General features: G+C 37.5%; 1 protein-coding gene across 1 annotated transcript in view; it reads right to left on the minus strand.

Annotated features, from left to right (window-relative positions):
* Positions 1-16,229, minus strand: part of LOC150084884 (glycogen phosphorylase-like) — a 227,805-nt gene that overhangs the window by 147,844 nt on the left and 63,732 nt on the right. Inside the window, exons 5-6 of the mRNA XM_090376683.1 lie at positions 13,639-13,750; positions 3,053-3,135 (exon numbers count right to left, since the gene is read on the minus strand). Coding sequence (XP_090232809.1) covers positions 3,053-3,135; positions 13,639-13,750 — 195 coding nt within the window. The remainder of the gene's footprint in view (positions 1-3,052; positions 3,136-13,638; positions 13,751-16,229) is intronic.

Genomic DNA, 16,229 nt, shown 5'->3' on the forward strand with positions numbered 1-16,229 from the left:
TATATACTTGGATCTTAGAAAGGCTTTTGATACTGTTTCACATGGAAGACTGCTGCACAAATTGGAGCAATGTGGCATTGGAGGCAAATTGCTGCTATGGATAAAGGGATGGTTGAGGGGGAGAAGACAGAGAGTGGTAATCAATGTACACTGCTCATCATGGACTTATGTAATTAGTGGAGTACCTCAGGGTTCAGTGTTGGGTCCATTATTGTTTTCTGTATTTATAAATGATATTGATGATGGTATATCAAGCTTAATGTCCAAGTTTGCAGATGATACAAAGGTTGGCAAGGTTGTTAAGGACACTACTGACGCTATGCTCATGCAACAGGATCTGGAAAGGTTGAGCAGATGGGCCGAGAGGTGGCAAATGAAGTTTAACATTGACAGATGTAAAGTACTACATATGGGAAACAACCCCAGAGCAAAGTATCTACTCTGTGGTACTACACTGACAGTGGTAGAGAATCAAAAGGACTCAGGGGTAATTGGGCAGGCAGATATGAAGTTCTCTGAGCAGTACAGACGGGATGCAAGAGTAGCTCATGGTGTCTTGTCAATAATATACAGGAATTTTTCTAGCAGGGATAAGGAAGTGATTATTCCTTTGTATAAGGCAATGGTCAGGCCACACCTTGAGTACTGTATACAGGTCTGGAGGCTTCATTTCAAGAATGATGTAGAGCTGCTGGAACGAGTACAGAGAAGGGCAACAAGATTAGTGAATGGAACAAAGGGTTTCTCTTACGAAGAAAGGCTAAAGTTTTGCAAATTACAGTGTCTGGAGACTAGGCACCGGCGAGGTGATCTGACAGAGGTGTATAAAGCCTTGAATGGTTTGAGCATGCTCAATGCCGATGGGATTCTTCCTTTTGCACAGAATAATCACCTGAGAAGGCATTGAGGAAAGACAGATGTAGGATAGATGTGGGGAAATTTGCCTTTAGCCAGCGGGTTGGTTGGTGGAACAGACTTCCATCCCTTGTTGTGGAAGTTGACAGCCTAAATAAATTTAAGGGTCAGCTGGACAGGTATTTTTAACGAACAGAGGGGTGAAATGGGAGTGGTTTTTTTATTTTTTTTTTATTTTGGCCGACGCTGCATAAGCTTACTTTCTTGCATCATATGCCTCTACTAATTCTAATGTTAATTCAAATTACAGGAGGCAAACAGGTTTAGACTGGACAGGAAAGTTTCTTTTATCCAGCAAGTTGTTAATTACTGGAATAAGTTATTTCAATGGATGGCCAAAGCTGACAGCTTTTGGAAATTCAAAGATCAGCTGGATACACACCTACATGTCAAATAGGTAGTTTATTTTTTTAATTATATATATCTTTTATTTTTATTTTTAATGAAGTAATTTTATTTTTTTATTTTTTGGCCAGTGCAGCAAAAGCCTGGGACTTCCTTGCACCATATGCCTAATACTAATACTATTTACTATTATCTGGAATAAATAAAAAAAAAATAATAAAAAAAAAGGAAAAGTTAGTATGTACTAAATGGCATAAAATTCTCTAATTCACATTCAGTGATGGCTCTCTCTTGTATACTAATCAAGTAGAAAAGTTTAAAAATAGGAAGTGACTTTCAAATCACCCTATATAGGGAAATAAGAATTAATGCATCTGGCAAGAATTTTAGAATCCACAAGAATGACCACACCTCCATGTGCAGTAATCATATTGTTTCTATCTTGATGACAGAATATGTAATTTTTAATCATAAAGGTTACCCATGGAATTAGATTGGTTTCTTGAAAACAAATTCTTACTGGACTGTATTATTTGATGAGATCACAAATATCGCTGATGCTACTATGGAAGCCTCTATGGTTCCACTATATGATGATGCATTATTTTATTTAAGAATTATTATTATTATTTGTTCATTTCCCAATGAGATTCACCCTTATACAGCCCTACTGGCAATTAGGGTATGAACATGATTCTTTCAGTTTTTGGGAGCAGTTCATTTATGGTGATCACATTTCATCTTACCCTTTTTTAGGGAAGATTGGATGTTCATTATCCATGTAATCTTGTATTAAATTTCTAAAACTATTTCACCTGGTTGGCACTGAAATCAATAACCATTTGGCAAAGTTCTTCATTTTAGCTAAAGCAGATGCTTTCAGTTTTACAGGTTATGACAGGAGTATAGGAAGCAGTTAGCAGAACTGTAATTGGGGTATTTCCATATTATAAACTGTTTTATGAACTGCTGTGGTGATGAGAATATAGTTTGAGCTCAATCTGAAATTCATGTGGTTAGAAGGATTAAGACTACCATTTGTGCTGCTGTTCAATGGTATTTCTGAACTGAAGTTGCACAACTTTGCTTTAGTGTGTTCAACATAATTTGTTTCTTTATTTCAAATAGGTTACTTTATGTTCTACTTTATACTTCTGGATCCTTCTCCATCTTCGAAATCCTCATCTTGTTATTTTTTTGAAATTTGTCCTGGAACTAAAACTTCTAATTCAAAAAACAAAACAATGACATTAGAAGTAAAATTAAATATAATTAAACATTATGAAGCCTAACAAAATAACCTGTTAATGTTGCAAGGGTCTGGACCATTCTTAAAAATTCTGCTAAGATCAAAAAATTTTAAAGAACTGCTTTACCTACTATTCAACTAATTAAAAACAGAAGAGGATGGATTAATGGCTGATATCATTAAATAAATAAATTATTAAGAAGACTATTCACTGTGACTGCAAACATACTGAATTAATTACAATGGGCCATTATTGTTTGTGGTAGGGTTCAAATATGTGCTCAAATCTATAGCCTCCTTCCTTGTGGCAGCACACACTAGGCCAGGAGACATCTTACTGACTCCATTACCATTCCCTCTACTTTATTTATTTGCAAAATTTGTTTCTGACCAGCTGTTAAGAAATATAACTCTAATTTATAACACTGCATTTTTCAGGAATGCAACAATGAAGTTAATCAAAGGCTCTCTTCTATATTTGTACTATCTATAATAAAAAAAAAACATTTTTTAATGCTTTAAAATAAATATTTTTTTGCTTACATTGTCATTGGGATATAGAACCCTAGAGATATTCTCTGCATAATTTCTATCCAAAACTGCCTGAATGTATTCTCCATCATTAACTGTAATTATAAAAGCAGAACAAAACCAATCTGTAAATTACAATTTATAGTAAAACAATTGAGTACAAATTATAAGCAGCAAACGCAATAAATTTATGTTTGGTTAAAAGCTAAACACAAGATATTAAAGTTTAATCCATAATTATCTCAAAGATTCCAGTAATAATTAAAATTTTTATATACACAATCTTACTGCCCTCTTTTAGAAGCAATGACAGCAGCAACCCTCTTTACCAGCCAACTTCAAGAAATCAGAAATCAAGTAACTGAGGGTTGAGTCAAATCCCCTATCAGTATTTAGAGTGTTTATTGAAAACAAATAACGTGCTGAGAAACCAATCCCTTCAAGTAAAACCATATTAAATTTTTGAAATAATACCATTTCTTTATCTCTTGTCAGTATGTAGTATAATGAAGTCAAAAACAGTCAACACATTGTTCTGGTTAGTCCTAGTAGGGTGCCTCCATAGCCAGGTGGGCAGAAGTAGCAGCAATGCGTAGCACATGCTTCTTGATAGGACTGGGGTTCGAGCCCATAACCACCAAATACGGAGGATGCGGAAAGGTCAGGAAATGACCACCGCATATCCCCGGAGCAATATGGCCTAATGCTCCTAAAAACCAAATAACAAACAAACAAACAGTCCTAGTAGCTTTGCAAGAAGCTATTATTTTGTAACTCCTGCAATTCTGCAACAGCTAATTGTGCAATGTTTGTGGAAGAATATATGTGCCAAAAGTAGTCTGGCTATTTGATTAGCATAACTTTGTTGGAGGCTGCTGTTTACATTATTTTACTGCTTTGTGACAATATCTGACATTTGTTTACTTTGTTTGACCCCTCTTTTTATGTTCCCACAGAGAATGAGGCAGCACACACACAATAAGAAAAACTGTTTTTCTCTTATACATTTGTTTAAAAAAGAATCCAGATTAATTTTATATGGAATATTTTAAAGAGATGATTTAACAAAGGATGAAGGGATGATTTTGTTGTAAAATCATCCCCTTACAAAGGGAAAATTTTAGGGGAATGATTTTACAAAATAAATTCTTGAAAAATAACAATTATAGCTATGAACTTGAAATTTTACATTTTAAATGAGAACACAGTATTGTTGACATCCTTCATAAAAATGAACAGTGCCATGTTGTTTTCATATTGAGAATTGTGTATTTATAAATTTCATTAAAAATAACTGCTGTAGATATGAATATGACGTTAGACATTCTCAACAAATATACTATTCTTTACTAACAGGAAAAAATTCAGTTAGAAATCTTTTTATTTCTGTACTATTTGCTTTAATAGTTGCAGCTAAAAAATCTGCCTCACTTATGAAATTGTAATTTCAAAAAAAATCTGATAGTAATATGAAAATGCTATTTTGTATTTAGAGCCCATGTAGTTGTAGTAAGCAGAAGGGAAAAAATGATTGAGAAATACTGAAAAATGGTATTTAAGAATCTAAGAGTTTAAACTATAAGAGTTTAAAATTGTGGAATAAAACAGGCTCAAACCACTGAGTGGTATTAAGAAACAATGAGGATGTAATGATTTGGAGGGTGGGGGGCTTGTTGAAGGCAGTTCTCCTATGAATCAGGGCATTATTGTAGCACCTTGCATGGAGAGTAGGCAGATCTATCTATATGTTGAGTGCAGAGAGAGAGAGAGAGAGAGAGAGAGTATATTAAATGGAAATTTAGTATTTTATTGGACGAATTTGTGTGTTCGAAGAAAAGGACTGTTGTCTGCAAAGCAATTAAATCAGAGAACTCATCAAGTATACTTGACTGCCTGCCTTAATGTTAGAGCCTACCCTCATGCATCTGGCAGCACAGCAGGATTACCATAAGGAGGATGTGCTTCTCATAGTAATCCCACTGTAGCCAGGAGGTAGTTATTCTTGGAAAATCTATTGTCAAGGAAAGGAGGAATATTTTATGCAGTAAAGATAGGTGGAACAGGAGCAGGGTATACATGTCAGGGACAAAAGGTGGTGATATTGTAGAACATCTATCATCTTTTTAGGGCACAAAAGGTGTGCTGTACATGTTGATACTATTGATGTTATATATAGGCAATCTAAGGATTTACTTAACAAGATTTAGTTAATAAGGACTAATAGATTAACAGTAGCCACTGGCTACTGTTAATCTATTAATCTATACCTTAACACAACTCATGTGTTTACTTGTACCACAATGACTCCCAGCAATCTCTGACATATATCCTGCATCTTGTTTTCCACTGCTTCTATTGGAATGAGCAGAAGCCTGGAAAACAAGATGCAGGATATTTCAGAGATTGCTGGGAGTCATTGTGGTACAAGTAAACACATGAGTTGTGTTAAGGTAGCTAAGAAAGAGAACAGGTGCATGTATACTTGCTAGGAGTTTGGTAAATAAATTTGATGAATTTGAGGTATTGCTCAAAGCATCAAAGGTGGATATTGTTGGGATATCAGAGACGTGGTGTCACACAGATATAAGGAATTCAAAACTGGAATTTGGTGAGTATGTCTACAGAAAGGATAGACAGGATAGGAAGGGAGGAGGGGTTATGCTATTAGTTAAGAAACACATAAAATCCAAGGAAGTGAAGCCAGTCGATATCGCTGGACAGTGTCGAGTCAGTTTGGTGTGATATAAGCATTGCGAAATCAAAATTGAGAGTAGGAGTATGCTATAGGCCTAATGACTCTGATGAGTATAATAAGAAACTGCACAGAGAAATAGAGTGGGCCAGTAAATCAGAGAGTCTTATAATGGGAGAATTTTAAATTCCCAGATTTTGACTGGATTTGTGGATTGGTCACTCACACACTAGCAAGGCTTTTGTGGATTTATTGGATGATTGTTTTCTACATCAGCATGTTCGGGAGGCAAATAGAGGGAGTAATACTCTTGATTTGATTATCAGTGGAGGTTCTTCATGCATAAAGAATCTGCAGATAGAGGAACCACTAGGCAGTGATCACAGTGTGCTGAAGTGGGATTTACTCAAAGTGGTAACTACCATCAGGGGTAAAGGGAAGGGTTATTGCTTTTGTAAAGGCAACTACGATGGCCTGAGACAGTATTTAAATTCTATACAGTGGGACCAACTGATGATGTTACCAACAGCAAATTCAAAATGGGAAGCATTCAAAGAACTTATCTTGGAAGCTACTAGGCTTTACATACCAACTAAGAAATATTGTTCAAAGTTTAGGCCTAAATGGATGCCAGATGGACTAATGAGACGTATGGCAGAGAAGAAAAATGCTTCGGATACATATAAATTAACACGTGACACAGAAGCCTATGATGATATAAGTTGATCTGTAACCAAGTTACAAAGGAGGTTAGGCAGGCAAAGGCAGATTACGAGAAATCTTTGGCAAGGGATGCAAAGAAAAGCAGCAAAGAGTTCTTTACTTATGTAAACTCTAGAAGGAAGGGTATGAATCAGATAGGTCTACTTGATATCGATGGGTCAACTGTTGATGATACTCCTCAGGTAGCTAACAAACTAAATGAATATTTTGCATCGACATTCACACATGAGGAGTTATTCAGCGAGGGGAATGCCAGAGGTGTATTCAACTCTGGCAGTGAGCTAGATAATCTTGTAATAACTGAGAGTAAAGTGGAGGAGAAATTACTGAAGATAAACACAAGAAAAGCACCTGGGGTGGATGGGATCTATCCAGTTATATTAAAGGAGGCAGCAAAGGAAGTAAGCAAACCGTTAGCCATAATTATGAGAGCTTCCTTGGACTCAGGGGAGGTACCCATAGACTGGAGATGTGCAAATGTGACCCCAATTCACAAAGGAGGATCAAAGACTGACACAAGTAATTATAGACCTGTGAGTTTAACTTCTGTTCCAGGAAAATCAATGGAGGCACTGGTTAAAGAATCACTGCAGGATCATCTAGTCAAGACTTCAGTTATAGCTCGGACACAGCATGCTTTTGTTAAGGGGAAGTCTTGCCTGACCAATTTGATTGGATACTATGATGCAGTCACAAAAGAACTGGATGCAGGGAATAACTTTGATATTATATACTTGGATCTTAGAAAGGCTTTTGATACTGTTTCACATGGAAGACTGCTGCACAAATTGGAGCAGTGTGGCAGTGGAGGCAAATTGCTGCTATGGATAAAGAGGTGGTTGAGGGGGAGAAGACAGAGAGTGGTAATCAATGGACACTGCTCATTGTGGACTAATGTTATCAGTGGAGTCCCTCAGGGTGTACTGTTGGGTCCATTATTGTTTTCTGTATTTATAAATAATATTGATGATGGTATATCAAGCTTAATGTCCAAGTTTACAGACAATACAAAAGTTGGCAGGGTTGTTAAGGACACTACTGACACTATGCTGTTGCAACAGGATCTGGAAAGGTTGAGCAGATGGGCTGATAGGTGGAAAATGAAGTTTTACATTGACAAATGTAAAGTACTACATATGGGAAACAGCAACCCCAGAGCTACGTATCAACTCTGTGGTACTACACTGACAGTGGTAGAGAAAGAAAAGGATCTGTGGGTAATTGTGCAGGCAGATATGAAGTTCTCTGAGCAGTGCAGATGGGCTGCAAGAGTAGCTCATGGTGTCTTATCAATGATATACAGGAATTTTTCTAGCAGGGATAAGGAGGTGATTATTCCCTTGTATAAGTCAATGGTCAGGCTAAACCTTGAGTACTGTATACAGGTCTGGAGGCCTCATTTCAAGAAGGATGTAGAGCTGCTGGAACGAGTTTAGAGAAGGGCAACAAGGTTAGTGAATGGATCAAAGGGGTGCTCTTACGAAGAAAGGCTTAAATTTTGCAAATTACAGTGTCTGAAGACTAGGCACCGGCGAGGTGATCTGATAGAGTTGTATAAAGTCTTGAATGGTTTGAGCATGCTCAATGCTGATGGGATTCTTCCTCTTGCTCAGAATAATCACCTGAGAGGGCATAAATTCAAATTGAGGAGAGACAAATTTAGGATAGATATCCGGAAATTTGCCTTCAGCCAGCGGGTAGTTGGTTGGTGGAACAGACTTCCATCCCTTGTTGTGGAGGTTGATAGCCTAAGTAATTTTAAGACTCAGCTGGACAGGTATTTCGAACGAATGGAGGGGTGAAGTGGAAGTTTTTTTTTTCCTGGCTGATGCTGCTGCATAAGCTTGCTTTCTTGCATCATATGCCTCTACTAATTCTAATGCTAATCCTAAAGTCTAAGGTTATGTCGAGCCTACGACCACCAAATAAGGAGGATGCAGAAAGGTCAGGGAATGACCACCGCATATCCCCTGAGCAATATGGCCTTAGTTGCTAATGCACCTAAAAACCAAATAACAAACAAACTAAGGTTATGCTGAGAAAAAAGTCACAAGTTAAGGCTGAATTTGAAAGTGCATGAAATTTTTCCAAAACAAGACAGGAGGGAGTTTATGATGATAGCCCTATCAGAAATTCAGCCCTAGAGGGAGTGTGCAACGCTTATGGGAGAGAATTTTAAGCTGCTGCTCATTCTATTGGAATGAGCAGCAGCCTGGAAAACAAGATGCAGGGTATTTCAGAGTCTGCTGGGAGTCACTGCGGTACAAGTAAACACATGGGTTGTATTAGGGTAGCTAAGAATAGGAACTGGTGCATGTATACTTGCAGGTACACCAATGATTTGGTAAATAAATTTGATGAATTTGAGGTATTGCTAAGTACATCAAAGGTGCATATTGTAGGGATGTCAGAGGCATGGTGTCACACAGATATAAGGAATGCAGAACTGGAATTTCGGGAGTACAACGTCTACAGAAAGGATAGACAAGATAGGAACGAGGAGGAGTTATACTATTAGTTAAGAAACTCAAAATCCAAGGAAGTGAAGCCAGTCGACATTGCTGGACGGTGCAGTGTCGAGTCAGTTTGGTGTGACATAAGCACTGGGAGATCAAAATTGAGAGTAGGAGTATGTTATAGACCTAATGAATCTGATGAGTATAATAAGAAACTGTACAGAGAAATAGAGTGGGCCAGTAAATCAGAGAGTCTTATAATGGGGGATTTTAATTTCCCAGATATTGACTGGAATTTGTGAGTTGGTCACTCACGCACTAGCAAGGCTTTTGTGGATTTATTGGATGATTATTTTCTATATCAGCATGTTCGGGAGGCAACTAGAGGGAGTAATACTCTTGATCTGATTATCAGTAGTGATTCTTTATGCATTAAGAATCTGCAGATAAAGGAACTATTAGGTTGCAGTGATCACAATGCATTAGCATAGGCATTTAATGCAAGAAAGCAAGCTTATGCAGCATCAGCCAAAAAAAAAAAAAAAAAAAAAAAACCACTTCCACTTCACCCCTCTGTTCGTTCAAAATACCTGTCCAGCTGAGCCTTAAACTTATTTAGGCTATCACCTTCCACGACAAGGGATGGAAGTCTGTTCCAACCTACCAACCACCCGCTGGCTAAAGGCAAATTTCCGCACGTCTATTCTACATCTGTCTTTCCTCAATTTGAATTTTGCTCTCTCAGGTGATTATTCTGAGCAAGAGGAAGAATCCCATCAGCATTGAGCATGCTCAAACCATTCAAGGCTCTATACACCTCTATCAGATCACCTCGCTGGTGCCTAGTCTCCAGACACTGTAATTTGCAAAACTTAAGCCTTTCTTCGTAAGAGCACCCCTTTGTTCCATTCACTAATCTTGTTGCCCTTCTTTGTACTCGTTCCAGCAGCTCTACATCCTTCTTGAAATGCGGCCTCCAGACCTGTATATAGTACTGTAGGTGTGGCCGGACCATTGCCTTATACAAGGGAATAATCACCTCCTTATCCCTGCTAGTGTGCTGAAGTGGGATTTACTCAAAGCGGTAACTACCATCAGGGGTAAAGGGAAGGGTTTTTGCTTTTGTAAAGGTGACTACGGTGGTCTGAGACTGTATTTAAATTCTATACGGTGGGACCAACTGATGATGTTACCAACAGCAAATTCAAAATGGGAAGCGTTCAAAGAAATTATCTTGGAAGCTACTAGGCTTTACATACCAACATAGAAATATTGTTCAAGGTTAAGGCCTAAATGGTCGTCATATGAACTAATGAGACATGTGGCAGAGAAGAAAAATGCATGGGATACATATAAATTAATGGGTGACATGGAAGCCTATGATAGATATAAGCTGGTCTTTAATCAAGTCACAAAGGAGATCAGGCAGGCAAAGGCAGATTATGAGAAATCCTTGGAAAAGGATGCAAAGAAAAACAACAAAGAGTTCTTTACCTATGTAAACTCTAGCAGGAAAGGGATGAATCAGATTGGTCCACTGGATATTGATGGTTCAACTGTTGATGATCCTGCTCAAGTGGCTAACAAACTAAATGAGTATTTTGCATCTACATTCAACCATGAGGAGTTATTCAGGGAGGGGAATGCAAGAGGTGAGTTAAACTCTAGCAGTGAGCTGGATGATTTTATAATAACTGAGAGGAAAGTTGAGGAGAAATTGTTGAAGATAAACATAAAAAATGCACCCAGTGTGGACGGGATCTATCCAGTTATATTAAAGGAGGCAGCGAAAGAAGTAAGCAAACCCTTAGCCATAATTATGAGAACTTTGGACTCAGGGTAGGTACCCATGGACTGGAGATGTGGAAATAAGACCCCCAATTCACAAAGGAGGATCAAAGGGTAACACAAGTAATTATAGACCTGTGAGTTTAACTTCTGTTCCAGGAAAATTAATGGAGGCACTGGCTAAAGAATCACTGCAGGATCATCTAGACAAGACTTCAGTTATAGCTCGGACACAGCATGCTTTTGTTAAGGGGAAGTCTTACCTGACCAATTTGATTGGATACTATGATGCAGTCACAAAAGAACTGGATGCAGGGAATAACTTTGATATTATATACTTGGATCTTAGAAAGGCTTTTGTTACTGTTGCACGTGGAAGACTGTTGCACAAATTGGAGCAGTGTGGCATTGGAGGCAAATTGCTGCTATGGATAAATGGGTGGTTGAGGGGGAGAAGACAAAAGAGTGGTAATCAATGGACACTGCTCATTGTGGACTAATGTTATCAGGGGAGTTCCTCAGGATTCAGTGTTGGGTCCATTATTGTTTTCTGTATTTATAAATAATATTGATGATGGTATATCAAGCTTAATATCCAAGTTTGCAAACAATACGAAGGTTGGCAGGGTTGTTAAGGACACTAATGACACTAATGCTGCAAAAGGATCTAGAAAAGTTGAGCAGATGGGCTGAGAGGTGGCAAATGAAGTTTAACATTGACAAATGTAAAGTACTACATATGGCAAGCAACAACCCCAGAGTGACGTATCAACTCTGTGGTACTACACTGACAGTGGTAGAGAACGAAAAGGACCTGGGGATAATTGTGCAGGCAGATATGAAGTTTTCTGAGCAGTGCAGACGGTCTGCAAGGGTAGCTCATAGTGTCTTGTCAATGATATACAGGAATTTTTCTAGCAGCGATAAGGAGGTGATTATCCCCTTATATAAGGCAATGGTCAGGCCACACCCTGAGTACTGTATACAGGTCTGGAGGCCTCATTTTAAGAAAGATGTAAGGAATGAGTACAGAGAAGGGCAACAAGATTAGTGAATGGAACAAAGGGGTGCTCTTACGAAGAAAGGCTTAAATTTTGCAAATTACAGTGTCTGGACTATAGGCACCTGCGAGGTGATCTGACTGAGGTGTATAAAGCCTTGAATGGTTTGAGTATGCTCAATGCTGATGGAATTCTTCCTCTTGCTCATAATAATCATTTGAGAGGGCATAAATTCAAACTGAAGAAAGACAGATGTAGGATAGACGTGCAGAAATTTGCCTTTAGCCAGCGGGTGGTTGGTTGGGGGAACAGACTTCCATTCATTCCATCCACAGACTTCCATCCTTCCATAAAAAAAAGTTTAAGGCTCAGCTGGACAGGTATTTCGAACGAACAGAAGGGTGAAGTGGAATTTTTTTATTTTTTGGCTGATGCTGCATAAGCTTGCTTTCTTGCATCAAATGCCTCTAGTAATGCTAAAGGGTTGTTCTTATGAAGAAAGGCCTAAGTTTTGCAAATTACAGTGTCTGGAGACTAGGCACCTGCGAAGTGATCTGATTGAGGTGTATAAAGCCTTGAATGGTTTGAGCATGCTCAGTGCTGATGGTATTCTTCCTCTTGCTCAGAATAATTGCCTGAGAGGTCATAAATTCAAATTGAGGAAAGACAGTTGTAGGGTAGATGTGCAGAAGTTTGCCTTTAGCCAGCGGGTGGTTGATTGCTGGAACAAACTTCCATCTGTCATTGTAGAATTTGATAGATTAAATAGATTCAAGGTAGAACTTGGCAAACATTTGGAGCAAGTGGATGGATAAAATAAGGATTTTTTTTTTTTTTTTTTTGGCTGATGCTATATAAGCTTGCTTTCTTGCATCATGTGCTTTTCCTAATGCTAATGCTAATTTCAAATCATGTGCGTAGCTATACAATACAGTGTGCCCTGCTTTACGATATTAATCCGTTACCATCGTATTGCGAAAATATCGTAATATCAACTCAATAACACATTATTTTTTGGTAATTCATTCCAAGCCTCAGAAGGTCAATTTTTGCTATATAATTTCCTAAAAGGTCGTTTTTATAGTGTAAATTGTATTAGTTATCAATTCAAATCATTAAATGCACTACACTTTCATCGTTATAAAAACCAATTTGGAACGGCTTTGTGATATTTTTCTAAAGCACATTTCTGGAAGTCACAACCATAAAACAATAAAAACAATTTGCACTTTTCAATTTACTGGACTTTTCTGTTACTGCAATCAATTATAAACGGGTAGTAAACTCGATGTTATTGCATTTGTGAAAATACCAATAGCTGAAATTGTGTGGGTTTTTACATTATTATGGTGAAATGTGTTTTCCCTCTACTGAAATCTTCAATAGTATAAAAAACTCGTATAAATAAATTTTCAGAATCTTCTCTTCTTTCCTTTTTTTTTTTAAGTTTCGTAAACTTGTTAATCTGCGCAAATCGTGTTAGTTGCAATTTGAGCGTTCTGTTAAAAAATGCTTATGCATGCTAATGAAATTTATAAAGAAAAGAGAAGATTATCTTGGAAATAATTCTTGAAGCATTTCCGAAGAAGACGACTCCTTGTTCAACAAACCAATGAGTGCTAAGCCAATAATGAGTGTGCATTTAGTCGATGATGTTGATGATGAAGAATAAACATTCTTTAACATTTGTAAGTCATAAATAATTTCTCTATTATTATAATTTTCTTGATTTTACAGGCTATGTTTTCATTTCTTTGGATAAATCAATCATTGTCTAAACATAAACTAATTAGCTAACTAATTTCATTTTTGATAATGTAACCCCTATTTTTAACATTATGTCTATGTGAAATAAATTCTCACTTTACGAGCACACACTAGGAACGAATTAACTCATAAAGTCAAGAACTACCTGTATTTTAAAAAAAATGTACTTACAGAATTTAAGGTTGAAGTTTTGGGGAGATTTAGCAGACCACAAACGCATTGTGTTGACGTAATTATTGCGATACCCTGGTACAGGATTATCATATGGCATGGCATAAACAACCTGGAAAGAAAATAATACAATAAGAGCAGATAATTTCTTTAAAACAAAAGAACAATCACAATTCTGATTAAACATAAATGCTACTAGGCATATACATTTTATTACAGCTGGACGAGAGTATCCACGCACTGCATAGAGAATTTTCAACTCCAGGAAACAATCAGTTTTTGAAGAATTCTGTTATTTTGTTGACATTATTGTAATATTAAATCATCCTATATAAGTAGCTTATAGTCCTAGTCATGCTCATTATTTTATTTTTAATTTAGCTAGACATTTTGTAGGTTACAACTTAATACATGGAACCTTTGTATCATTTTAATCTTGCTGCCATTGTTATAGTTATGGAGTGAGTGGTAGGTAGAGCAAGTTTAGTTAAGTTACAACTAACTATTTGTGCTGCTATTGCATCGGTGTTTTGGCACAAATATCATAACATGGAAACAGTACTGCAGAGGAATAGTAGGGTTTTAATTGTGATAAATAAGTAGCTTGTTGGTCATATACCTTTTCGTGTTTAGCTAAGAATATAACTAATTTAACACTGTGATCATTACAATATATCGTAAAGTATATCCCAAACTTTTTTAGCGTAAGGTATAACGTAAAACTAGATAGCGTAATATGTATCACTGAATTTAGGAATCTATCTATTAACTTAGTGCAGTATTGTCAATTAATCATTTAAATTTATTAATCTTATTCATATTCATTGTTAATTAAATTGTAATTAAACAAATTTGTGCCCTACACTAGAGCAGCAAAGCAACGAGGAACAAAGTAGGGGGTGCTGTGGCTCGGGGGAGAACCAGATGGGGCAATTCTCCATTGCATCACAGCCTAAAAAGCAACTTGTGATATGTTTGCAGACCTTCCCCTGGAACAGGACATGATCTAGCACACACAAAGACAAAGAGGATGTCTTTGTGTGTGCTAAGTGCAGAGAGCATGTAAAGAAATTAGGCAGCAACTAAGCATCCTGATGGGTGAAGAGGAAGGTGGTTGACCTCGAAGGAATTAAAATGGGGACCCATCAAACTCTCACCTGCCTAACTCAACACCAGAGCTCACTCTTGTGCATCAGGCAACACAGCGGCAATCTTCAAGGCAGAAGGCACTGGTCCCACAGGAGCTAGTTATTGTCGGTGACTTTTTTTTTTTTTATGTAAACCCCAAACATGAGAGGTATTAGAACCTATAGTACTTAGTACCGTGCTTGGGTTGGAGGTTGAGAAGACAAAAGAAGATATTTGTTGACATTGGACTTGAACTTCTGTAGACTGTAATTTTCAGGAAATACGTATGAAGGAAGGTTGTTCCAGAAAATGGCAGTTGAATGAATAAACGAAGAAGATGAAAAGTTGGTTCTGTAAGTTTGAAGTCGGACAGTAAATGGATGTTGCCTGGTGGCTGCACGTGTTCGGACTATTTTGAAAGAGAGAGCGGGAACTATTGTCGGGGAAACAGGAAATATATCATGCAAAAGGGATAGGTGGAACAGGACCAGGGCATGTCTGCCAGGAACAAAAATTGATGTTGTGGAGCAGATATCATCCTTCAAGGGCCAAAAGGTGATGTTGTTATACACATTGACACTAATGACATTAAGAGTAGGAGATCTGCGGACTTACTTAACAAATACAGGTCAATATTGAAAAAAAAAAAAAAAAAACTGTCGTGAGTTAGAGTTGAATGTGAAAGTATCTGCAATGAATGTATCAGACACAATAAGAGGGAGTATATGATGAGAGCCTTGTCAATCAATATGGCCGTGGAGAGATTGTGCCGGCTCATGGGGCAGAATTGTTCTTAGTGTGGTCTGTACTTGTTAACAGGAGAGACTGCATCTACAGGGATGGGATACACTTAAATAGAAAGGGTGCAAGAATATATGCTGATTCTACTGAGACAATATTAGATGAGTCAGAAAACTGCTAGCTTGGGGGGGGACAGACAGATAGACTAATACATTGACAGTAGCCATAGGCAGAGGTGAAAGTGATTCTTTCACTGCTTCTATTGGAATGAGCAGCAGCCTGGAAAGCAAATACATGGGCTATGTTAGATCAAGACATCAAAGGCAGATACTGATGCATTATCAGAGACTTGGTGTCACACAGATATAAAGAAAAGCCAAATTGGAATTTGGGAAGTACAGTGTGCACAGAAAGAATGGACAGGATAGGAAGGGAGGAGAGGTTATGCTGTTAGTTAAGAAATGCATAAAATCTAAGGCAGTGCATCTAGTTAACATGGGTGGACAGGACAATGTTGAATCGGTTTCGTGTGAAATAAGCACTGGGGAAGAAAAATGAAAGTAGGAGTGTGTTATGGCCTAATCAGTCTGATGAGTACAATGAGGGTCAGTAAATCAGAATAGCATAATGAGGAATTTCAACTTCCCAGATACTGACTAGAACTTGTAATACTCTTGATCTGATTATCAGCAGTGATTATTCATGAATTAAGAATCTGCAGA

This window comes from Mastigoproctus giganteus, chromosome 6 (genome assembly GCF_048544385.1).
Source record: "Mastigoproctus giganteus isolate SK-2022 chromosome 6, ASM4854438v1, whole genome shotgun sequence".
Lineage (NCBI taxonomy): Eukaryota > Metazoa > Arthropoda > Arachnida > Uropygi > Thelyphonidae > Mastigoproctus > Mastigoproctus giganteus.